The sequence below is a fragment of the Etheostoma cragini genome, chromosome 2 (assembly GCF_013103735.1).
Source record: "Etheostoma cragini isolate CJK2018 chromosome 2, CSU_Ecrag_1.0, whole genome shotgun sequence".
Lineage (NCBI taxonomy): Eukaryota > Metazoa > Chordata > Actinopteri > Perciformes > Percidae > Etheostoma > Etheostoma cragini.
The window spans coordinates 13,130,493-13,155,320 of record NC_048408.1 but is presented as its reverse complement, the minus strand read 5'-3'; the positions used below and the strand labels follow the sequence as shown (position 1 = coordinate 13,155,320).

The 24,828-nt window shown below is 36.0% G+C and overlaps 2 protein-coding genes across 3 annotated transcripts in view; both read right to left on the bottom strand.

Moving 5' to 3' along the window:
• Nucleotides 1-7,631: 7,631 nt before the first annotated feature.
• Nucleotides 7,632-15,514, bottom strand: LOC117954393 (arachidonate 15-lipoxygenase B-like). 2 transcript variants are annotated; one of them, XM_034888161.1, is made up of 15 exons: nucleotides 15,257-15,514; nucleotides 14,930-15,098; nucleotides 13,032-13,236; nucleotides 12,792-12,873; nucleotides 12,364-12,486; nucleotides 12,155-12,258; nucleotides 11,715-11,878; nucleotides 11,426-11,569; nucleotides 10,714-10,917; nucleotides 10,428-10,514; nucleotides 10,161-10,324; nucleotides 9,361-9,488; nucleotides 9,121-9,221; nucleotides 8,286-8,456; nucleotides 7,632-8,076 (listed from the first exon to the last, which is right to left on the bottom strand). In XM_034888161.1, the coding sequence occupies exons 2-15, from the start codon at nucleotides 15,071-15,073 to the stop codon at nucleotides 7,897-7,899; spliced, it is 2,001 nt and encodes a 666-aa protein (XP_034744052.1). In that variant the 5' UTR covers nucleotides 15,074-15,098; nucleotides 15,257-15,514; the 3' UTR covers nucleotides 7,632-7,896. The 2 variants fall into 2 exon arrangements, with proteins under 2 accessions (XP_034744052.1, XP_034744047.1); XM_034888156.1 differs by lacking the exon at nucleotides 15,257-15,514 and having other exon boundaries at nucleotides 9,361-9,482; nucleotides 10,155-10,324; nucleotides 14,930-15,159.
• Nucleotides 15,515-15,706: 192 nt separating this feature from the next.
• tbck (TBC1 domain containing kinase) overlaps nucleotides 15,707-24,828 on the bottom strand; it is a 43,044-nt gene continuing 33,922 nt past the window's right edge. Inside the window, exons 23-25 of the mRNA XM_034883326.1 lie at nucleotides 24,229-24,392; nucleotides 21,864-22,023; nucleotides 15,707-16,752 (exon numbers count right to left, since the gene is read on the bottom strand). Of these exons, the coding sequence (XP_034739217.1) occupies nucleotides 16,642-16,752; nucleotides 21,864-22,023; nucleotides 24,229-24,392 (435 nt within the window). The 3' untranslated portion in view covers nucleotides 15,707-16,641. The remainder of the gene's footprint in view (nucleotides 16,753-21,863; nucleotides 22,024-24,228; nucleotides 24,393-24,828) is intronic.

Below are 24,828 nucleotides of genomic sequence, written 5' to 3'. Positions count from 1 at the left end.
ATATTAATTAGAAAACTTTGTGGGAAATTGATTTAAAAAAAAAAAGGCGAACACGTGAAGTTTTCTAACTTAAATAGAGAATTAAACTATTCAGTGTGCAGAAGACACAGAAGACAGTGCAAACCTCTTCTAGTCTGCAGACACGTACAAAGCAGAAGGACACATGCATTGATTTCATATTTCATATTCCTCACAGACATTTAGTAGACAAGTTCTCTTTCTCTGAACCATTGTCATGGAGTGTATGTGTTTGACGGCAACAGGTATCTTATAGCACATCAAAATGTCAAAATGTAGTATGTTGGAAAAAAGTCATAAAAAAACCAGTGAACCAGGTTAAAAAAAGTCATAATAAAAAAAGTGTAACAAACTGTCATTGATATTCATAGTGTAGTTTTTTAAAAAAAGGTCATAGGTATGTTGAAACAAAATCATAGTATAGCCTGTAGAAAAAAGTGAAATTATATATATATGTGTATAGCATATTGAAAAAAGACATAGAATAGTATGTCAGAAAAGAGTGATAAACATAGTATAGTATAGTATGTTAAAAATAGTCAACATACTGTGTACTCAAAAAGTGGTAAAAAGTAATGGTATAGCATGAAGAAAAAGTTTAAAAAAACCAATAGTATAGTATGTTGAAAAATGCGATAAAAAGTAATTGTATAGTAAGTTGACAAAAGGGATGAAACAGTCATAGTGTAGTTTGTTGAAAATAGGTCGCAGTTTACTCTGTCAAAAAAAAGTCTGAGTACAGCATGAAGAAAACAGTGATGAAAAAGTCATTGTAATGTATGACGGAAAAAGTGATAAAAAAAAGTCATTGTACAGTATGACGGAAAAAGTGATAAAAAAGTCACAGTATAGTGTGATGAAAAAATGTAATTGTATGGTATTACAAAAAAAGTGATGAAGAAGTCATTGTTTAGCGTGTCTAAAAAAGTCATAGTATGGTATATTGAAAATTGTCATAGTATAGCATGTAAAAATGTGATGAAAAGTCAGTGTAGCATATAGAAAAAGTCATAAATAGTAATAGTATAGTATGTCGAAAAAAGTGATACAAAGTCACACTATACAATGTTGAAAAAAGTGACATGATAGTCATAGTATAGTTTGTTGAAAAAAGTCATAGTATACCATGTCAAAAAAGTAATAGTACAGCATGAAGAAAACAGTGATAAAAAAGTTATAGTATGACAGAAAAAGTGATAAAAGTCAAAGTATACGAAAAAAGGGTTAAAAATGTGTACTATACAATGTAGAAAAAAGTGATAAAAAAGTCATTGTGTAGCGTGTCTAAAATGTTGTGTTATAGTATGTTGAAAACAATGATAAAAATACATAGTATAGTATGTTAAAAAAAGTCCTAAACATTAATACTTTAGCATGTGAAAAGTGATGAAAAAGTCATACACTAAAAGGCTGAAAGATTTATTCAAAAGTCATGGTATAGTTTGTTGAAAAATGTAAAAAAAAAAAAGTCACACACTCTAAAACAAATCATAGTATAGCATGTAGATAAAAGTGAATGAAAAGTCGTACCGTACAATGACAAAAAAGTGATAAAAAGTCAATGAATAACCTGTCAAAACTTTTTTTGTGTAGTATGACAGGAAAAAGCGATAAAAACGTCATAGTGTGTTGAAAATGGTCATAGCGTGTAGAAAAAATTCATAAAAAGTAATGGTATTGTGTGACAGAAAAAGGGATGAAAAAGAAATAGTGCAGTTTGTTGAAAATAGTGATAAAAAGTCGTACTATATAATGTTGAAAAACTTGAGTATAGTTTGTTAACCAAGGTCATAGTATAGTATATCAAGAAAAAACATTGTATAGCATGTAGTATGTCAAAAAAGTAATAAAAAAGTCATTGTATAGCATGTTGAAAAAAGTGACATGACAGTCAAAGTATAGTTTGTTGAAAAATGGTCATAGCATGTCAAAAAAGTCATAAAAAGTAATATTATTGTGTGACAAAAAAAAGGATGAAAAAGTAATAATATAGTATGTTGAAAATAGTGATAAAAAGTTGTACCATACAATGTTGAAAAACTTGAGTGTAGTTTGTTAACCAAGGTCGTAGTATAGTGTGTCTAACAAAGTCATAGTATATAAAATTTATATCAGAACCAGAGGGATAAGAACATACACAAACAAACAATAGTGTAAAAAACGTAAAATACAATGGTAAAAAAAGTGATTAAAAAGTCATAGTTTGTTGAAAAAGGGCAAAGTGTAGCATGTAGAAAAGAGTCAAAATGTCCTACTATACAATGTTGAAAAAAGTGTTAGAACGGACTTAGTTTAGTTTGTTGAAAAAGGTCAGAGAATAGTATGTCAAAAAAGTCATAGTATAGCATATTGAAAAAAGTGACATGACAGTCAAAGTATAGTTTGTTGAAAAAGGTCATAGTATAGTATGTCAAAAAAGTCATATTGTAGTATGTAGAAAAAGTGCTAAAAATTCAAAGTATTTTTTTCAACATACTTTGAATTTTTTAGCAGTAACAGTGTACTATGTGGAAAAACTTGACTAAAGTCAAAGTATAGTATGACAAAAAAATTAAAGAAAGTAATTATATAGTATGTTGAAAAAAAATGATAAAAAAAGTCATACCATGCAATGTTGAAAAACTTGAGTATACCATGACCAAGGTCATGGTATGTCAAGAAAAGTCACTGTATACCATGTAGAAAAAAAGTGACTAAAGTCAAATTATAGTATGACAAACAATGGTAGAAAAGTAATTATATAGTATGTTGAAAAAAAGTGATAAAAAGTCATAGCATAGTGTGTTGAAAAAAAGTAATAAATGGTAATTTTACAGTATGTTGAAAAAAGTGATAAAAAGTCAGACTATATAAAGTTAAAACGTTATACAACAATTATAGTTTGTTATAGTTTTTATAGTATGTACATATATACATGTATATGTATATATATGTATATATTATAGTTTGTTATAGTACAGTTTTTGTCCAAAAAAGTGACAAAAAAGTCATAGTGTGACAAAAAAAGTGATAGTTACAGTATAGCATGTCTAAAAAAAGTAATAGTATGACGTACAAAGTGTTAAAGGTTATACTACACAATGTAGAAAAGTGATAAAAAAAATAATTGCATAGGGTGTCTAAAAAAGTCAAAGTATTGGATGTCGAAAAAAGTCATAGTATAGCATGTAGAATTACTACAAAATGTAGAAAAAAGTGGCACAACATAGCATAGTTTGTTAAAAAAGTTCTGAGAATAGTATGTCGAAAAAAAGATGAAAAAGTTACAAAAACATCAATGTATAGCACAATGAAAAAGTGTAACAAAATGCATGTTATAGTATGTTGAAAAAAGTCAAAACTAGTCATAGTATAGCATTTAGAAAAAAAGTCAGAAATAGTCATAGGATAACATATAGAAAAAAAGTCAGAAATAGTTATAGTATAGTATGTTGAAAAAAGTGATAAAAAGTCATACTACACAATCTTGAAAAAAGTGACATAACAGTCATAGCATAGTTTGCTGAAAAAGGTCTTAGTTGAAAAAATTCACAGTTGGCATGTAGAAAAAAGTGATAAAAGTCACAGTATAATATGATAGTAGTGTTACATTAGTATAGTATGATGAAAAACGGGATGCAAAAATCAGGTCATCTGAATTGATTAGATTACTTTGTGGGAAATTAATTATAAAAAAAAAATGGCGGCACACAAAGTTTTCTAACTTAAACAGAGAATGAAATTGTTCAGTTTGCAGAAGACACAGAAGACAGTGCAAACCACTTCCAGTCATAGTATAGCTTGTCATTGATATTCATGGTGTAGTTTTTAAAAAAAAAGGTCATAGGTACGTCAAAGAAAAAACATAGTATAGCCTGTAGAAAAAAGTGAAAAAGTCACTGAATAGAAAATTGAAAAAAGACATAGAATAGTATGTCAGAAAAAAATGGTAAAGTCATGGTATAGTATGTTGAAAATAGTCATAGTATAGCATGTAAAAAAGTGGTACAAAGTAATAGGATAGTATGACGAAAAAGTTGTAAAACACTAATAGTATAGTATGTTGAAAATCGTCATAGCATGTAGGAAAAAAGTGATAAAAAGTAATAGTACAGTGTGACGAAAAAAGTGATTATAAAGAAATAGTATAGTATGTCAAAAAAGTGATAAAAGTTGTAGTATACAATGTTGAAAAATTTGAGTGTAGTTTGTTAACCAAGTTCATAGTATAGTATGTCAAGAAAAGTCCCATTATAGCATGTAGAAAAGTGTTAAAAAAGTCACAGTATTGCATGTCTAAAAAAAGTCATAGTATAGTATGACGTACAGTGTTAAAAACGTAATATACGATGTAGAAAAAAAGTGATTAAAAAGTCATAGTTTGTTAAAAAAAGGCCAAAGTATAGCATGTAGAAAAAAATCATAGTACAGCATGTAGATTTTTTTTAATTGAAAATCATACTACAAAATGTTTTTAAAAAAGTGATACAACATGGCATAGTTTTTTGAAAAAGGTCTAAGAATGGCATGTCGAAAAAAAAGATGAAAAAGTTATAAAAACGTCAATGGAAAAAATGTTAGAAATGAATGTTATAGTATGTTGAAAAAAGTCATAGTACAGCACACAGAAAAAAGTCAGAAATAATCTTAGTGTAGTATGTTAAAAAAGTGACAAAAAAGTCATCCCATGCAATCTTGAAAAAAGTGACAGTCAAAGCATAGTTTGCTGAAAAAGGTCTTATTTGAAAAAATTAACAGTTTGCATGAAGAAAAAAGTGATAAAAGTCACAGTATAACATGATGGAAAAGTGAAAAAAGTCATAGTATAGTATGATGGAAAAATTGATACAAAAATCATTGAAGTTCTTCTCCTTCATCTGTCCATTTTCTTTTTCCAGGGTTCCTCGTGTAGTATTATGACGTGAGAAAACTGAGTAACTATACAGTACATCTTTATCCGTTTGAAGACTATTTTTCCATTGTTAACTTCTAAAGAAACAAAAAGCCTCCATTACCTTGTATCTCACGTTATGGCCACGTAGCAGCCGTTTTTGTAAAAATAGGCTAATGATTGTTTCAAAACCACACAACTCTCTGTCGGACAGTAGAGACATTTCCGAATAGGAGAAGCACGCAGGCAATCGGGGGGACGTGGAAGCAACGTTTTGATAGATCGGAAATAATTTCATATGTGGCAAGTGAATTCATATGCAGTAACATTTGTCCATGAACAGATTTCTCTGGGCGCAGCTACCAGATGACATAAATATTTCGGACAGTTTGCCTACGTCACATCTATGTCGTCAAGCTCAGTGTGAGGCTGTGCAGTATTGACTTCACTGGCTCCGTCAAAGCCTGTGGCGTTGTTGTGTCCATTTCGTTCACTGTCTATGTCACTGACCTGTAATGAAACACTTTTCATTTTCCCTTGGGTCAGCTTATTTAGGACAAAAGGGCAACCAAACAATACCTTCATTTAAGATGAACCACCATATCCAAAACCAGAGGGAAGAGACAATATATTCATTCATCCAAATATGTGTATTTGCCTGCATCTGTGTTTGTGTATGTTTTCCTGTGTGTGCAGTTTTCAATTGTCTCTTGAAGGCATTTCCTCTCTATTTTCTTTCACAAACACAGAAAGTGGCAGATCACACATGAAGACATGGAAATATCAAACACCTTTTTTCAGTTAATGTTGAATAAAGTGTGAAGCCTCTTTCTTTAGGAAGGCAAAAGTTGCATGGAAACAAGACATCTATCAGCGCTAATGGGACATCAATGGATGTGATAAAAGGAGACAAATGATAAAGTTAAATATGGGGGATATCAGAAGACCTAAACAGTAGTCATGTCCTCCATCATGCATAAGAACAGGACAAACAAGGACTTACCTTTACACCTTAATTTGTTGGATAGCCAGTGGCGCTATCCAACAAATTACTTTATTATTATATATTATCTCAGTGCCCATTTGATGACGTTCTGTCTGTGTTTTACTTCAGTTATTGAAGGGCAGTCTGATCAGCTACCTACCCTGCTTCCTTTATTATATTAATGTTTAGATTTCTATGAGTAAATACACTGATGACTGTGAACGAATAAACAACTGATCAATCTGTCTATTATCTCATAGATTGATCCATCACTATTGTCTTAAAAAACAATTTTTGCACCCAACAATGCTGAAGTCAGAAAAAGATCTGCACACTGTATTTATGTATAGCTACAGGTAGATTTAATGTAACAGAGTGTTGCAATCTAATGAAGATCCTTGTCAGGCATTGTCAAATTATAAAGGTCAGTTGTCTTTCATGCTGAACAATAGGTTGTCCAGATTAGGTTGGCATGGCTGACTCAACAGAGAAGCCTTGGCAGGTCAGACCATTGTTGGATGTTCTCAAAGATTGTGAATGTTTTTTTGTGGAACAAGTTTGAAGGTGGACTGGAGTCAGTGCTGGAAGATTTAGGGTTCTCTTAGGCAGATTGCTGAAGACGTCTGAAAGCAACTCATTGGCATTGTGCTTAGTTGAATGAAGTTGGAGTGGAAATGCTAAAGGTTCTGGATATCACAAGCTGCCATTTTTGACATTGTTGCAATTAGGATTCCCTCATGAGTATACCAACCCTCTGGGTAAAAGAAATGCTTAATATGCATGATAGTCATCCATAGTCAGAGTCGGAAAGGAGGTCATACCTTTATTTACTGCAATATTCTAATGGCTCTATTTCCCACCAAAGGATGGTCCATGTTTCATACAGAAGGATGTGCAATTAGTAAATATGTTAAAGTTCATCTCAGTATGTTCTGATGTGTCTGCCTTTCTTAAATCTTTTGTTCTGTTATACGATTACAGCTAATGATTAACCCCTCTTCCTCCCTTATTCCCTCCACCACCACCACCAATTAAATTAAAAATCAACCACAAAAGTCTTTGTAGTGGTTGGCAACTGCAATAAACACTTCTACAAAAAAAGAGATTGTGCAGTAATACAGTATGAGCACAGTCAATAACGACAGTGGAAGATAGTATTGGTTTGTTATTTTCACATCTTCCCAGTTACCATTCCCATTTTATTTCCCTATCTGTCTCACATCTATATTACAATAGTTTGAAAGATGGTTTCAATGAAAGATGAAAGATTATGTAGTTAGGTAATGATGAGAATAAAAATGAATTTCCCACTCATCATAATGTAGGTTTAGAAATACTTTATTTTGGTAAGGAAAAACCATACAGTTGCAAAATACAGAACAAATGCAAAGATTCACCCACACAAATTACCACGACAATATAACATGAGCAATTTCTAAAACATAAAGAATGTATAAAATATAGACAAATTATTAAGAAGTTACATTTAAAATCATTATGAACTAGAAATTTAATTTGTATAGCACTTTGCCATTAGGGCTTTGCTGTGATTATTACATGATAAACCAGCCACGTCATTTTATATTCAACACTTTTGTTTTTATTTCTCTAGAACATAGAGTTTACTAAAAAAAGCTTGATTCGAAGTTTTGTCATCAGTAAAATGTGGGATCAAATATTTTTTATTATACTTTAACAAACAATACACTGAGACATAAGAACGCTTCTCAATGCAGCAGCTTCACATTTTTTATTTCACATTTATAATTTATTTAATAAGATGCCCTGTGTAGTCATTAATGAACTAAGAAGATTTAGGATGTGTTTGATTAAAAACAGCACCTTTTTTCACCACAGTTTCAACAATCAGACTGTATACATAAACACAGAACAATCCCATGCAGTCATTTTTTTTTACTATAGTATCGGTTTAAAACAGAAACATGCAGTTCTTTCCTTTCTCACTTTTGTTAATGTGAACCTGAATTTGGCAAAAAGCTGAGGAGGTCACACCTTCTGATATTTAAATGGCCACGCTGTTTTCTAGCGCTGTTGGATCCATGTATGTGTATGGGACCTCCAGCCTCTTGTTTCTGGTGTTTATGACCGCACTCAACACTTCAAGCTCTCTTTGAAAATCCTTTATCAGCTCGCAGGGAATCTTCTCACTGAAATGGTCCTCTGGGTATTGGCCAAGAGGGACCTGATGTGATAAATGAAACATTTTAAAAAACTGTTTAGAAATGTTTGAACTTCAACTATTGGCAATATAATGAACAGTTGTAGTTGTCGTGCTTTCTTTCTGTGACTCAAAGACGGTGTCTTGCCCTAATGACATACTGACCTACTTTCTATAACCTGAACATAAAGGTGATTTATATAATAATATTTCATAAAATCTCGGGCACTTACGAAGTCAGACGACCGCTTGCTGAGTAGCCACAAGGTGGCCATTCCCTGAACTGTTGTGTTGACGTCAGGGAATGTCTGTAGCATCGTGGCCTCGCTTGTTTTCCCCTTTGTGGTTGGTGGAGGAAGTTGCAGAGAGATGGGATTGTTGGGCATCCAGCCACCATAGTCATACTGCAATGAATTATTGATTGAAAAATTAGTGCGTAATACTGAAGTCACGCCACGTCAGCCAATAGGTCCGTCGGTTCACAACTTTGCTCCACACTGATTCATGGTCGCCAGAGGATAGATCCTAATGACTTTGGTGATCTACTGATCTTACTTTTTACATATCGCCACCATGAGGTTAACATTTGTGGTTTTCAACTTAACCACTTTATTTGCAAGATTGACATTAAATCTAGTTCACTTTGGTGATCCTCTGACTTTGCAGCCAGTTCAATCATCACATCAAAATTATATTTGTCCAATCTTTATGACTAAATACCTGCAAAACTGTCATTTCCATCCGTCTCAGCTGTTCTCTGTGTTTTGTGCTTATTACTAAATGTTTGCATGTTAACATGGGGAACTAAGTTTGCGATCTTGGTAAATATAAATACTAAAAGTCAGCATGTTAGCATTTTCCTTGTGAGTATTTTAGCATGTGTTGCATTTAGTTTAAAGGATCACTGTGACTAATTGCAGCCTCACAGACCTGTAAGCATGGCTGTAGAGTCTGGGTAATGTCTTTGATTTTTCTTCAGTTCAGAATAAAACTGCAACACCTCATAAATCCATTCCATAAAAATAGCAACATTATAATTGATCATCCGGAAAAAGTAAAAGGCTTCACCTGTCCAGAATTAACAGCTGAGTGCTGTCCTGAGCAAGTGAAGATCCCCATGGTGACAAACTTGATCAACTCAGCCACGGTGGTAAAGCCCTGTGGAATTCCTAAGAATTAGAAAGAATAAACTGACTCTAAGTGATCCCGGTAGCTGGTTAAGTTTGATTTTCATTATGATAATATAACACATAAATGCGCACATAAAGCACAATTAATCACAATAATGACCTCTTAATCAAAGCTAACCTGTGTGTTCTTGGGAAAGAAATCCATGTTCAAAAATGTCTGAAATCCACTTCTGCAGTTCGGAGTCTTCCTCGACCTCAGCGTCATTCTTGTAGTAGAAGCTGAGCACTCCATGCACAAACCTTTGAGAAATGTAGATTGGTAAAATATGAAACACATTCCTAGTTGTTGTCACGCCCCCACACAACATTTTACAACCAACTGCCACTCTACTCAAATCAAGAGGCAGTAGATAGTGCGCCTGGATAGCTCACGTGGTAGAGTGCGTGCCCACAGCGTGGTAACGTCAGGTAACTTCAGGTAACTTCATCAAAGCAGCACAGTGGCTTAGTTGTTTGCACCAGGTCAATCTGGGCCTTTCTGTGTGGAATTTGCATGTTCTCCATGTGTTTGCGGGGGTTTCCTCCGGGTACTCCGGTTTCTTCCCACCATAAAGACATGCATGTTAGGTAACTAGGACTACAGTTGAAAATTAGCTGACTGGCTAACACTGGCGCATTAACAGAAATGTTGATAAATGTGCATTATCCTAATGAAATAAATACATCCTCAAGTACTGTAGGTGTTCAGCCTGATGTTAAAGTTATTTGGAAAAATGAATTAAATAGGGGTAGTGGAGCTCAAATGATGCAGATTAGTAGTTTAGACTTTACATTTTGGACAAGAAGCCATACACAAATGATAGCTGACTCAACATTATTTATTTATCTGTGTTACTTAAGAGAACAAAAGCTAGCTACTAAGGAGGGCAGGATTTGGCCTCTTTTTTTCTAATATGGTGGCACCTGTACTACCTGTGGATGATATCCCAAAGCTTGAGTCCATCATCCCTGTAGTAGAAGTTTGGCACAGCCTCCACGCCACGCTCAGCAATGTCGTCTGGTATGCAGAGGGAGCTGTAGGTCATTGAGGACAGTGATCTCTTCAGGATTGTTATCATACCCTCTCCACCAGAAGCTGCAAACTAGATAACAGTCAGATATGCAAGGAATGTAGTCAGAGACAAATATTGTAAATTACATTGAAAAAAAAAACTTTGTTTAGTTAGCTTCTTAGTATTTACATACCTGTGTAAAAACTCCAGTCTTAGATATTAAAGCAAGCCGAGCTAAGTGGTTGATGTGCAGAGTGTAGCGAGTGTGAGGAATAAGGAGCTAAGGGAAAGAGGGATCTCTGTTAGTAACACTATTACATGTTGAAAAAGTCAGAAATCTTAATGCTTCTATACCATTTAGTACTGAGAAAGGCTTGCAAATAAATACGCACAAACATGATTCATCAACTTTGGAAGATAAACAAATCAAGTTAATAAAACTGCAACTACAGTAAGTTCAGTGTTCACCCTTCAGTTACCTTGTACAGTGGATGCACCATTGGCACATTACGCAGCAGCGACACCGCAAACACTTCAGCCAGCAGGTGAGTGCGCAGCAGGTGAACATTGAGTTGATGCTCACTGAAATCTGCACTTCTCACAAAAATCTTGGCCATCAACCAGTCGTACTCAAAATCAGTAGGAAGGAAGATAGGGTTGTCCTCTGCCGGAGTCTGCTTCAGCTGCAGGAGAAGGAAGGGGGATGTGGTTTATTCAATTCATTGGATGTTAAAAGAATGTTCTGTAATTGCTCTACGTTGTTGCCTTAGTAATATAGGTATCATCTCTTATTCAGTTAGATAGTATTTAAGTTTGCTGATCCCTTAAGGGAAAAATCATGTCTTCATTGAATCCCAGTTCAGAGCACAGGATCAGTTGATCCTAATGCATCAATGATTTAATGTTTAACTTCCTATGTCTTTCACAAAAGGAAAGAGGAGGTAGGCTGTCTGGCAATTGCAATGAAAATACTTTAAATATATATATTTTTTCTTTCTCTAAACCACATTCTTCATATGCAGTATATTTGCACTCCCTTAGCGTAATTTTACTAAAGGTATTTCCGTCTACCCTGTATATATACCGTATATGACATATACAGTATAGCAGTGCATGTCTGTCAGTCCTGGAGGAGGGATTACTCCCTAACCTAAAGCTTCACTATAAACTACATTTGAGTGGTAATCCCACCTGAATAGCAATTGGCATCAGTTTATCATCAGGTGTTCTGTGGAGCAGAACGAGTGGAGCCATCAGGTACTGCTTCTTCCCATTGATGGTGTTTGCTTTCACTCCATCCAAACGCTTGTAGTCACAAAGGAATAGGTTGCCTTTCTGTTTGAAAGTTTAGTGAGGATAAGACATTATTTGACTCACATGCATACACTGTGGATATAACAGACAATCTCTAATTGAACATGTCATGGGGCAGAACAAGATTGTTTAGAATAATAAGGTCAATCAAGATAAGGATGTTAACCTTCATTTCATTTCTCAAGCTAAATCCACGGACAAAGATCATGTCGTCAGTGACAGGAAAGTTATCAGGCAGAGCTGAAAGACGTCGGATCAACATGGGGTTGGTACCATTTAGATACTGGTAGCCAAAAAAAGCATCTTCCTTCCAATGTTTCTGGACATAATCTGGAAAATGATCAGAGTTAAACTTGACTGAGTTTCAAAATGTTGGCTATAAAATCTTACTCTACCACTGTTATCAGTTTAGGTGTACATTGCATGTAAAACAAGGGAAAAAAATGTGTTTCACATGGACAAAGCATAAAACCCTGACATGTTTAGACACACTTACTCCTGTCTCTTTTTTCCGGTAAGAATGCAGTCGAATATCTAAATAAATACAGTGTGCTGTACTACTGTGAATACAGTATCAAGTATGTCATGAAACGTCCATGATAGTACCTGATATGTCAGTCCGTTTGCAGCAGAACACCCGATTGACATCATCAATATTTGTCCACTTCTCCTTGCGATCAGCCAGACCCTTAAGTTGCAGTTCAGTCAGCCTAGAAAATAAAAGTAGAGTAACTTTATTATACTGCCTTAAATCTCTTTAATAGCCAGGTACATAGTAACACAGATAGATTTCTGACACAATTTGAGGACCTCACCCAGTGGAGGCAGTGTAGAGAAACTCCGTACTCTTAGTAAAGGAGAATTGGATCTCACAAGGCAAAGAAAGAGGGCTCTCTGCCTTCATGCAGTGGGGTATTCCCTCTACATACACATGCCAGCTGGAATAAATATAGAAGAACAGAGAGTTAAGGAACTTTGGACGACATTCCAGTGTAACTGCCATTTATCTAAGAATAATGTACTGTCCTTGTCATGTATTTATTTATGTAATACTGCAATTGTGCAGCATGTGTTATAGCATAATGCATTTTTTTAAAAACTGGCAGGTGTAACAACATCCTATCGTGGTTCATTTATCATTGCGTGCAATGAATGTATGTAGATAAACCAAAGGTTGAGGAGGTTTGGAGGCATGTTAGTTTTGGAGTGCATAAAACAAAATTGTGTTGTTCTGAGCTCTCACCGATAGTCCTTCTCTCGTTGCTTCAGTTCCCTCTGCCGACTGTACCTGCCAAGATGATGGTTGTCTTCAAAGACTCTCAGAGCTTGGAAAAAGAATCACAACACAGTTTAAATTTGTTTATACTGTATATAAAGTATATTATGTTGGCATGAATTTACTCCAGCCTCTTTATAGACCGGCTTGCAGAATGTCTTTCTTTCAGTGAACAGCGTAGAGGATGTTAAGCTAATTTCCACAAACCTGTTCCCTCTCGGAAGTAGTGCACCTTGCTGCCTGTGACCCAGCGGTAGATGGGAAAGTTGTAGGTATCTCCCTCAGGAGATTTCACTTCCACCTGGGTGGGGTACCAGGAGTCTTCAGGGAACAGTGGGAGACACTGTTTGTCCAGCTCTATCAGGACCAGCTTTCCAATGGAGACAGGGCAGGACACGGTAAAACTAGACACCTGGAGTAATAAAAGAAATGGTTTGAAAACGTTTATACATTACTTGACATTACAATACAAAGCAACTTACGTTACAGTTTTTTTTATTGCTAAACAACAGTGGGCACAACTGAAGCCACGTGCAAAACTCTAACTACAGTCTGCATTACCAATAGTCGACGGAGCTAAACAGTTTACATCTCCTGCAAAACTCATTCCAAGCAACACAACTCTTAACGCACGTCTCAAAACAGGCTCAGTGCAGCGAAACACTATGAACAATCCTCACTGAGCTAACACACACTGTCACTCAGAAGAGTAAAACACCAGCATCAAACACCAGTACAGAATTCACTAACTTTTCAGTTTGAACAATTTTAGTGACTTCACACTACTTTCTTTAAAGAAAATGTATAGATTTTACAATATAACAATTTGTAAGTTAGGTAACAAGAAGGAATGAAAATCAGCAGTTTGTTTCAATATGATATTTTGTCTCTAGTTGTTTATGGAATTACTAGAAAAAAACTAAAGGTACACTTGTTACTTGTTTCTCTCAAACATATTGTTTCATTTTTATTTGGTGTTTGTATACAAAAAAAGGCTTTCTGAGCTTTCTGTTTAGAAATACTGTAAACCGGTATGTTCACTAACTGGTCAAAAACAAGACACTTGATTAGACTTTCAGCTAAAATTGCAATCAGCAGTGTTTAATAGGGAACAAACTGAAATCTACTCTGTTTTGAATGTGTGGTTCCCAGTTGTTACAGTAGTGTGTTAGCATTTGAACCCAGTGCTGTAATACCACAGTGTTGTGCAGTTCGTTTTTAAAGCCATGGCATAAATGTGTAGAGTTTTGAAAACTGTGTTCAAGGAATGAAAACAAAACTTGAGTTTGGTCAGCTGTAGTTAGAGTTTTGCACAGGACTCCAGTTGTGCCCACTGTTGTTCATCAATTGAAAAAACCTGTAAGTGCTTTCAACTATTTGGATACAACCCAAAAACTGCAATAATCATGCAACTTCCTCAAATAAACGGATCTGTGCCACTGTGACAACTGCAGCCATGTTTGAGTTTGTTAGAAATATTGCACGTTTCTTGTTTTGTCCTTACTAACTCTCATGTCATTTCAGATTCTGCCACTCCCTCCTTCTCTGCTTTACCATGTTTACCTCTGCTTATTCCACCCACCTGACCTGTCCTACCCCCGTACTCACCTGTTCCTAATCAGCCACTTATGTACCGGTCCATTTCCTAAATTGTGTGCCAGATTGTCTTGTGCTTTACTGTCTAACTCCTGCCTGTACTTGTCTGTTCTGTTTCTGCTTGTTTGCCCATCTTCAGTTTTGTTTGTCTGTATGACTGATTTCCTAGATTGACCCTACATAAACACTGATGAGTAAACAGAACTTTCCTGGCAATTCTGACTCATCTGTAGTGATATTGGCCTCTTGCCTGCCGTTATGTGAAACCTGCCAGCTACATTTCAAAAACAGCCAGGACATTGAACAAGAGATGAAGATAAAGTGTATTTGATAACCAACTACTGAGCCGTAACAGCCCAATAATTATGCACTTCCTTAATGTAAAAGGGTGGAGAAAATCTAACTGGTGCAATATAATCACATTATAAGATGTTAATAAAATCACATATAGGCAACCTTGAGGAAGCCTGTAATACATTTAAACAGAGAGAACAATATTTCAGACTCACTGCTCCTCTGGTAAAGGATGAAGCTCCCATGAGCCACTCACGCTCGCTCTCCCCATCTGTTCCTACCAGCTTAATGAAGATGTTGTTGAAAGTGCTGGCACCGGCGAGATTGCCAGTGAATAGAGTCACTTCATAATTTGCCATTTTCACTCTGGAAAGCAGCAGAATCCTGGTGGGGAGAGATCAATAATAACTATTCCCATGGATTAGGTTAACTACCAGTAGACAAAACTGAGTGCAAAACAATCTTTGAATTACTGGTATCACAATGAAGTTAGCATTATAAGACCTACAATTAAATTAGTCTTTTAAATTTCTGTCTCTCACCTGTTATTGAGACCAAAATGTTCCTTTGATGAACTGTTATTTTGATAGAAGTAGTCACCACTCTTGCTGCTCTTTTTATGTATAGACCTTTGTGGGAGTGTCCTGTCAGTAGAAGTAGTATGATGAAATGCAGAACAATAACTGCACTTTCAAGACAACTGGATGATGATTCAAATACTAATAGTGTACCTTTTATTATGGCCCAAAAGGGGAAATTACAACTTACACTCTGTTGTTATTACACACAAGAGGAGTTTGGCAGCGCCCAGTAGGTGAACCAGAACCTCTCCAGCTACCAGCCCACCCCCAGGATTTAATACGTATGTGGACTTGAACTTGTAACCCTCCGGTTCCCAAGCCCGGAATGACTTAAGGCAGGGTCACAGCCCAAAAAACTACTACCCAATAACAATTCAAAAATGGCTCACTTACAAAGTTTATCCAGATTGGCAGCTTCAACAGATTTTGTTTATTTATATAAAAAAACTCTAACATGATGGTCACCATTTTCTTGTGGCATTGCAAATACATATAGTGAATTATACAGTAGAGAAAATTCAGAGACAAGTAAGTGCAAATTCTAGTTATTTTGATTGTTTCTACCACAGACATACATTCAGTGGCCACTTTCTTTGGTACTCTTTTGCAATTCTATACAATTCTGCCATGTATTCTCAACTTTCAAAGTTTATAATTTTCAGTTTCTGTTGAAATTCTCAGCAAAGTGGTAATATATGTTTATTATTTAGGTCATAGTAAAGGATGGTCTTGTACTGAACTATAGTAACAAGAGTTTTTAACAAGACTCTAATTATTTGTCCTTCCTATTTACATACATGAGGCCAGCAGAATGTTAGAAACACCTCTGAACATAATGTGGCTGGGTACAACACCACCACCACTAACTATTAGCCTAATGCTTAAACATTGAACATTATAGTCATCATAAAAGTAGACTTCATGGCAGAACAGCTGCACTGAATTGCATTACCCTATAAAGTGGCCACTGAGTGTATAACACAGTTCCCTAGATCAGCTGGCTGAGAGCAGACAGGCAGGTGACATATTAATTTGTCAGTACAAAGCAAGAAAAACACTAAGCAGTTGTTCCAGAAATAATTGATTCAATCATTCTTGTTTTGAGACAGAACACTTTTTTTTAAGACGGAAATAAACTTATAGCCCAGTACATTTGTTCATGAATTCAAACTGGATTGATAAAGGGGATTTTTATTAAAATGCATATTTTTTTTAATTTTGCACCACAGTTTAATTAGAATGTATTAAAAAGGCAAATAAATGTGTTCCTTTGCTTCAATATCAGCTCAAAGTGCAATTTACAGTCTTTCAACTCGTTCCTTTTTTCATGTGAAGCCTATTTGGGGTCAAATCTGAGGGGAGGGGACAGTCAGGAGTCCAGTGGGCTTCAGCCTGTTGATCCCTCCATCCAGGATACAAACCCGTAGGAAATTTACCTTCACCAAGTGTGCTGCAAACTGAGAAGAAATGAAAAAAAAGTGAAAGAAAATGATTTTCCTTCCAACAGGAATTGCAAGTATACCCATCACCTCACACAACTCCAACATCTTTATGCGGTTTCCTTGAATTAATACTCTGAACTCCTGCAGTTGCCACACATGAGAAATATCATCCTTACATTATAACAGCCTACAAAACAAACCTTTTTACATATTTGAGGAACCTTTCCCCACAAATTTTGCCGTTTCCATCAAAGTTTTCTAGTGCAATACTTAAAAATGCGGATAAAAATAAGTTGATGGAAACATGACTTGTGGCTTTGAGGAAGTAAAGTGAGAATAAAACTGACAACACAAGTTTTTTGCATAAAAGAAAAAGAACTTGACTTCTTTGTCACAGTCTTTTGTGCATTCACTGTGGATAACATACCTCAGAGAGGGGCCTGCAGCTGCCTAATATTTTGTGTATGTAGTATCCACAATATTGTCCCTCTCTATTTGCTGTAGATACATCTTCCAATACAATGCACTGCAATCCAAGAACACCACTAACTACAGACTCAAAGGTTATTCAACACCTCTGTAAGACAGTCTCAACAACAATTATATGTTAGACTGAAACATAGTACTGTTAATCTAAAAGAGAAAGTACTCCTTAAGTTATTAAATATTGCAGGGTAATATTACACTGCATATTGTATGTTATTTTTGTTTTGAACTCTCATTTGACCTGTGTAGCATAAACCTATGGGTGTGACATTAAGTGTGATTTCTCTACAGAAATGTTAGGAAATCAGATTATGAAACCTTTGTATCTGGTAGTGAGATGTCATCATACACAACAGTTACAGAAACTGCAATTGACAAATTGATACATAGACTTGTTGTGTAATTCAAAATACTACTAGGAGTTTAATCTGGTCTGGGCATTCCACATTAACGCTTAATGACTATTAGTGTATTTGTATTGTGATACGATGTGATTTCTTTAGAAAGGATTTGTCCAAATGATTCAATACATGTAGTATTAAAACAATTGGTGGTTCAATCCCTGGCCTTGCAGTCCCATGTTGAATTGTCCTTGGGCAAGACACTGAACCCTGAGTTGCCACCAATACTGCGCCATCGGAGTGTGAATATGTGTGAGTGTTTATCTGATGAGCAGGTGGCACCTTGTACGGCAGCATCGGCCACAGTGTATGAATGTGTGTGAATGGTGAATGGTTCCTGTAGTATGTAAAAGCGCTTTGAGTAGTCGTTAAGACTAGGTAAATACAGTACATTTACATTTAAAGTAACTGAATCCTTCATTTGAAATGTGTAAAGAGGTTAGTGTTTTGTATCGCCTAAAAGAGGGACACAGTTTATTGGACTGAACATAGGCTTAATGATAACCTCAGAAAACTCTGTCTGTTTGTCAGTAGGATTGCGGAAATACTACTGGTCCAATTTTAATGAAACTTGCTTAAAGTGAGCAGCATGGGCCAACAAGAACCCATAACATTTTGGAGTTGATCCCAATCACAGCGCAGATACACAAATTATTTTTCACTTTAGGTGTCAATGCGAGATAGGGCATGGCCTTGGCAGCGATCTATGCACTTGTACTTATTTCAGTGGTACATCACCGTTCAAAAAGCTCACTAGAAAATAATAATCAAAAATACGGATATTCTTTAAGCAAAATCAATCAAGCTTTACAGACGAGCTAAGTGCAAAACTGTAAATCCCTTCATGTATATGAAAAAACACAACAATACTAACAACAATAACAAAAAATACACCTACAATGTGTAAGACTGCGCTTAAAGTTTGTGTCTATCACAAAGCAACAAGAACTTTTGTCTTTTCGTTGTTGCTCACACTCTGAGTTGTTTTGAAGTAAAGTTTTGTAAATTCAGATTCATTCTGCTGAAATGTTGACATAAAAACGGAGCATTAAGAATCATGCTTACTTCTGAATGGCAATATGATTTAAATGTTAAAGGGGTACAGTAAAGCCTGAGCGCGTGGCGAGTGGACTCATTGCTTTGCCCCAGAGCTAAAGATAATGCCACTGGTGCGGTGCACAGAGATGTGGATGGCATTTAAGCACAATTGAGTCCTTTTTATCAACCTTTAATTCTGTGACCTGCACCACTGAAAGGTCTGATGAATTACTGTGGTTTACCATGAAACTCAGATGTGGAATTTCAAGTGTGGAGTTGGTCTAAATGCGGTGGGGGTGAATAGCCATCACACTGTGGGACGATGAAGATGATGATCAATCATCACACTTTCTGTGTAATAACCCTGATTTCTTACTCATGCTTCAACTTAAAGCACATGATGAATATTGCGCTAATAGAGGCTGATTACATACAGTTCACAAACAGCTTTTTTTACACTTCAGTCTCTCTGAAGATAAATTCTTCCAATACTTTGTAATTGTTATTTTTTGGGAGTTCTTGCAACCAGGTTAGAAACTGATATATTACTGCTGTGCCCTAAAATGAAGGATTGTCTCTTCAATTAAGGAGAACTACTTAATTTCTTCCCTTTCTTTCCAACATATGGAAGGAGGGCATCTTTTCTAAATTGGGATATTGCCTGAAGCCGTATCCCTGCTGAGTTTTAAAATTTAAATTTGGCTAATTTATTCCAAAGAGGGCACAAAAGGAGAATTTATAATGATCAATATAGTTCTCTGTTCTGTTACACTGAAGCGAGTAAAGTTCTTTCTGCGCACTAAAATGTCAGAGACAATTATTTATGTAAAATACAGTTTCAGCCTTGGCTAAAGTTCTAGTGTCTTTCAGAAAAGAGGCAAAGACCACAGGTTTTTACCATACTGTACATCAGACCTATAAACATACAGTATATTCTATTTAAACCCAACTAAACTCAACTAGAATAGCTGTTTTTCTGAGGCAAGTCTTTTCAAATGCACAAAGATGTATGGCTATCTCAGGATTTCCAGGGTTTTCCCCAGACTGCTGTGGATTTGACAAGACAGAGGTCTGAATATGAGGGATTAGTAATTTTACAAAATCTTTTGTGTTAACAAGACAAGGAACCTATTTTAACAGTGGTGCAACAACTAGTGCCAGCGCTCTGTATGGTATTTTGATTCTAAAGAAATAAGCCAATAATGCTAAAAATGTAACTACTCTTGTAACTACTATTTTAATTAAACACTAATTATTTGAATTACTGTTTTACTTAAACACTCTCCAGCCAATAGATGGGTTTAAATTGGCATTTTTAGACTGAATGAAAAGCTCTTCCTGTGGTTCAATAAAGTCAGGGGTGGTAATATACACTTTTTGATATATAGTTTGAAATGGTCTTTACACCTCGACAGGATTAATAACTTATGGGCTATAAAAAAAGGAGCAAAAAATATCTGTCTTATGTAGCTGCTGGAATCCTGTAAAAATGCCTTCCAATCCCTGCCTCGCTGTCTGCTTGGAAAGAACCAATGAAATGCTTCCTTGCCCTGCTGCGCAGTCTCTACCCCTCCCTGGTACAAAGCTAAGCTCAATGTGGGTCGTTGCCCCATTGCTAACAGTAGTCAACTCTGTTCAACCCTCATGTTGTCCTCGGGTCAAATCGACCCGTTTTTTTCTATATCAATGTTCTTTTTAACTACCCAAAATAACATGATTGATTCCACACAACGCTCTTTGGCAAGTACAAATCTCTACTTTCATGAATTTTGGGGTGTCTTATTCATTTAATAGGATTTGGTGAAAAACAGATTGAAGTAGTTTTGAAATAGTATTGAGTAAAAGTTGACTTATTCCAGTCTGTGATTATCCATCAACATACATCCTTTAATTTTAGTCTAAATAATTCAAAATTTCTGCTTTTCTAACTCAAACATTAGGTATAATTTCCTATACATGTAAATGAGGTTTATTGACCATAAATTCCAAAAATAACTTAATAAGTTAATAGGTTAGTGTTATACGTAGTGTTGAAAACGTCCAAAAAAAGTGACAAACATTGAAAAAAAAGCATCAAGAGTTTTGAAAAAAGGGACCAAAATTTAAGAAAACTTAAAAATGTTGAGTAAAAGCTTACAAAAAGGGTTGATTTTCAATTTTGACTGGAAGACAACACAACGGTTAAAATATTTGGTATTGGTATTTGGTATTATAATATAAGGAGTTAGTTTTGCGGTGAATGAGACATGAAGTAAAATTGCTGTACTTTTTCCGCTCTGAAGCGGCAATGCAGTGGAACTCGTGCAAGTCTGTGTGTGGTTTGAAGCTCCGAGGAGATGCTATTTTCAAAACTAGCTAGCTTCATTACCAAACTTGCCTTAAATCCCTGCAGCCGTCTAAAGGCATCAGGACAGACATTTAAATAAATCTGCAGCCTTTGATTTGAGAAGTGCAGCACCAAAGCGCAGTGCCATTACACATTGACACCCACTGTGTTAACCTTCATTGAATTACAAATGACACAAGGTTGCTGCAAAATAACCCCACACACCACTACACACATCCCAAGGTCCATTATCATTCTGCATACTTTCCATTTATTCAGGAAACCTAGTATTACCATTGCTCATTAATCTTGTTCATCCCAACCTCCTTACAAACTTTTTTTTTACATGTTTTCTACTGTTAATAATAATAATTCATTATTAAGGAAACACTGTGGTGTTACAGTTTAAGATAAACTTATAATCTGTATAATATACATCGTATCGTCCCAATGAGGTTAGTCAGACATCAGGGGCAAAAAGTTTTTTCTGTAATCCTGCTGACAGACAAACAGACAAACAAACAAACACGACCTTTTTGGCAGAACTAACTTTAAAATCTGTCTAGCCTGTTTGTGTCTTGTGACTGGAAATATTTATTGTTGTAAAATAATTTCAAAAACAGAAAATATATTTCAAAAAAAAAAAAATAGTTTACATTCATTGGTGAAAGCTACTAGGTGCTGATAGTGAAAGTGGAATAGTTGTCCTGGTAATTATGGTACATTTGGATTGTGAAACACTGAGTTTTGATAGTGTTGGTAAGTAATTTCACATACAAATGTTGAAATCAGTATGATTGCTTAACAAACACTGCTTTAGAAATTCCTGGCAAAATGACGTGTGTGTATGTGTGTGTCTGAGACTGCTTTCTCACCATAGCTGCATTTTTCATGGGGTGGCTTATGATCACAATGACACGTCCTCTGTAGTTCTGGAGTATTCCTGTTGCAGGACACTGCACCAGCTCACCATCCGGGCTGAATGCTGTGCTGAAGGGAATGTTGATGCTGCCTGATATATGGCCTCTGCTGAAGCTGGAGGTGGTGAGGTTAAGAAGCACAGAACAGGCATGGCACTTGCTTGGAAAGGCCAAAGGAGGAGGTGAACCTTGTTTGTTTTTTTCCATACAGTTATGAGTAACGATAATATCCTTGGGCAACATGGATACAATAGACAGTATTAAACTTCATCAATTCAGTTAAATATACCTTAATTAGAGCGCTTCTTATACTGCTTATCAGGCCAATGTCCAACACAAAAAAGACAAACTTTAAGACAGCTGGGTGGAAAAAAAAACTCTTAACTGAAGGGAGGGAAAGAGCAGGACGAATAAGAGATATGAGAAAAGAAAAGACTGGGTCTTAGTGAGGGATTTGCTGGAAAAACAAAGGGAGTATCAGCACAGGGACCTTGAACAACCCCAGAGTGGTATGTGATGGAATAATAACTCTTGAGAAAAAGGAGGTTGGCCTATTTCTGAGAGTGTATTAACATTATTGCTACATATCTTAAGAAAATTGGTGCTTCTTTCTCCCTCAAAGGACTATGTTAAATCATATCAGCTGCTACAAGAACAGATAGAGTTAGTATATTACATAAAGCAGTGTATAATCCACAAGCGGACAAATTCCATTGTGCTGCATTGAACCTTCGAATTACAAGAAGCACATCCCAGTTGTTTTACATCAGAGAAAAAACACACGGTACCTAGACATCTTAACCTAGATTGTCCTGATTAACCCCACAGAGGTCTAGATATAATCCACTTTTTGTGACAGCAGACACTCACAACCGAGCTTTGCCTAAAATCACAATTAAGGTGACAAAGGGTAACTATAATCCTGTGGCAGTGGTCAAATCCCTATGCTCATGTGAGTTAGCCTGAGGGGCCTCTGACTATCAGGAGGCTCCATTGGCTAAAAGGATTTGCCATTTTAAAATCCTTGCTCTATCAACTAATGCTTATTGATAAATGGCTCTTTACCCCCTTTACACAATTACCTTTACATTAATCTGTAGGGTGAGAATTACTCCTTCGGGTCCTTTGGATTTTGTACGGGTAGGGTTTTCTGGGCCACTATATTCCTAGTAATAACTTAAAACTGCCCATATGCAAAGGCAAATTATGTAATTTGTGAATTTGTCCAAAACTACATAAAAGATGGTTAAAGATGCTATTGAATTTGGCAAGCAGTAGACATTTTTGTTTGTGTGTGTCTCTTTCATCGTATTCAAAAATCAATCATAGTTTTTACAGAGATTTGGCAAATACTCTAAGACGTGAAACTCTGACCTTAAAATAACCTGTTAAACCTTGAGACACGCTCATTAAAATTAAAACTCAAAGCAGGGGAGTCTGTATATTATCCGGGTGTAGTGTAGAATATCACTGTTGGACAGGCTGGGCGCACAGTGGACACTGAGTTGTAGTGTGTAGTCTTATCTTAATCCACTGACTCCATCTGTTCTATACTTGATGACATCAATAATAGTTTTTTTTAAATCTGTGTGTTTTATTGTTTTATCTTCCAATCCACAAGCTTGAACCAAACAAAAGAACTTTATGGTTCTTTTAAAAGGTGTTTGTGATAAAGTAAATCTATTGTCCAAGAATGCTTCTACAAGCTCCCACAGTTTACTGTATATTTACAAGCGCACTCACACTATTTTCTGTCTTTTCTTTCTGGCTCTCTTTTTTCCTTTCTTACACAATTTTTTTCTGTCACTTGTATTGTGTACAAAGGAGAGCAACACTATGAATGTTGCATCTTCTTCTCTGTCCTCTACCCTACCAGCAAGCTTTTGACTTAGCCTTCCAGTGTACCAAAGTCCACCAAACCAAACCATTTCTTCACCTGTTCTGTAGTTATAACACAGGAGAGAAAAGAGTTTAGATCATGGATCACCAGACTTTGTTTCCTCACTTGCATCTCAGGGCTTATGTAGGTTAAAGTGTAAAACGCAAGATTTATAGAGCTCAAGTAACAGAAAGGTTTAAATTGGAATAGGTTTGCTGAAGTAAATCAGTTCAAAACAACCTTATCTTACATGTGTTGTCTTTGCTTTGTCGGACCCAATCCAAGATTGCTCAAACGAGATCAAGTCTGTGTGCATGGCTTCTTGATGTAACTCAGCAGAGAAAGAATGCAATGTATTTGAATGTTAAAATGCCACCATTAAAGGGAATTTCACGGGACTGGCAGTTCATTTTCCTAGCTACAGAGAATTGGTAAGGATACTCCTCTACAGTGCGGATGTCGACAGCAATGATTTTTGGCCTGCCGACTTTTGTCCTTTTGGTGGGCCCAGCCAATGACAGCTCACAGAGGTCGATTAAGTCCTCAGCCGAGATCCTCGGGGATACTTCTGCTTTGAGGTCGGACAGCGCCAGAGGCTCCCGAGACTACAAGAAAGGAAGTAACAGGAGATCAGATGAAGAGAGAAAAGTGAAGTTGTGCGCTTTAGGACTGTGAATAGAATTTAAATTAGTAATAATGGTAAATGGACAAGAGACAGAAATAATAGTGGTAGGTTGGATATTTTTGTTACCTTAAACCCAGGCAAATGGAAGAATGTATTACCATAAAAACAGTATAACACCTCAGAGAGCTCCATAGACAACCACCAGCAGTGACCAGAAAACGGTCCTTTACCAGTTCCCATGTGCAATGCCAAATGGGTTTGATAAAGCACAGAGGCATGGCTGCAGGGGGATTGAACCCTGATCTCTGCAATGGTGAGCAAGTGTAATACCTCTATAATTCCCACATTCCCTAAAATCGTTTTGAGCATAAAATGGGAAAAGAAATGAGGATACCGACAGTGTTTTCCCTTTAAAA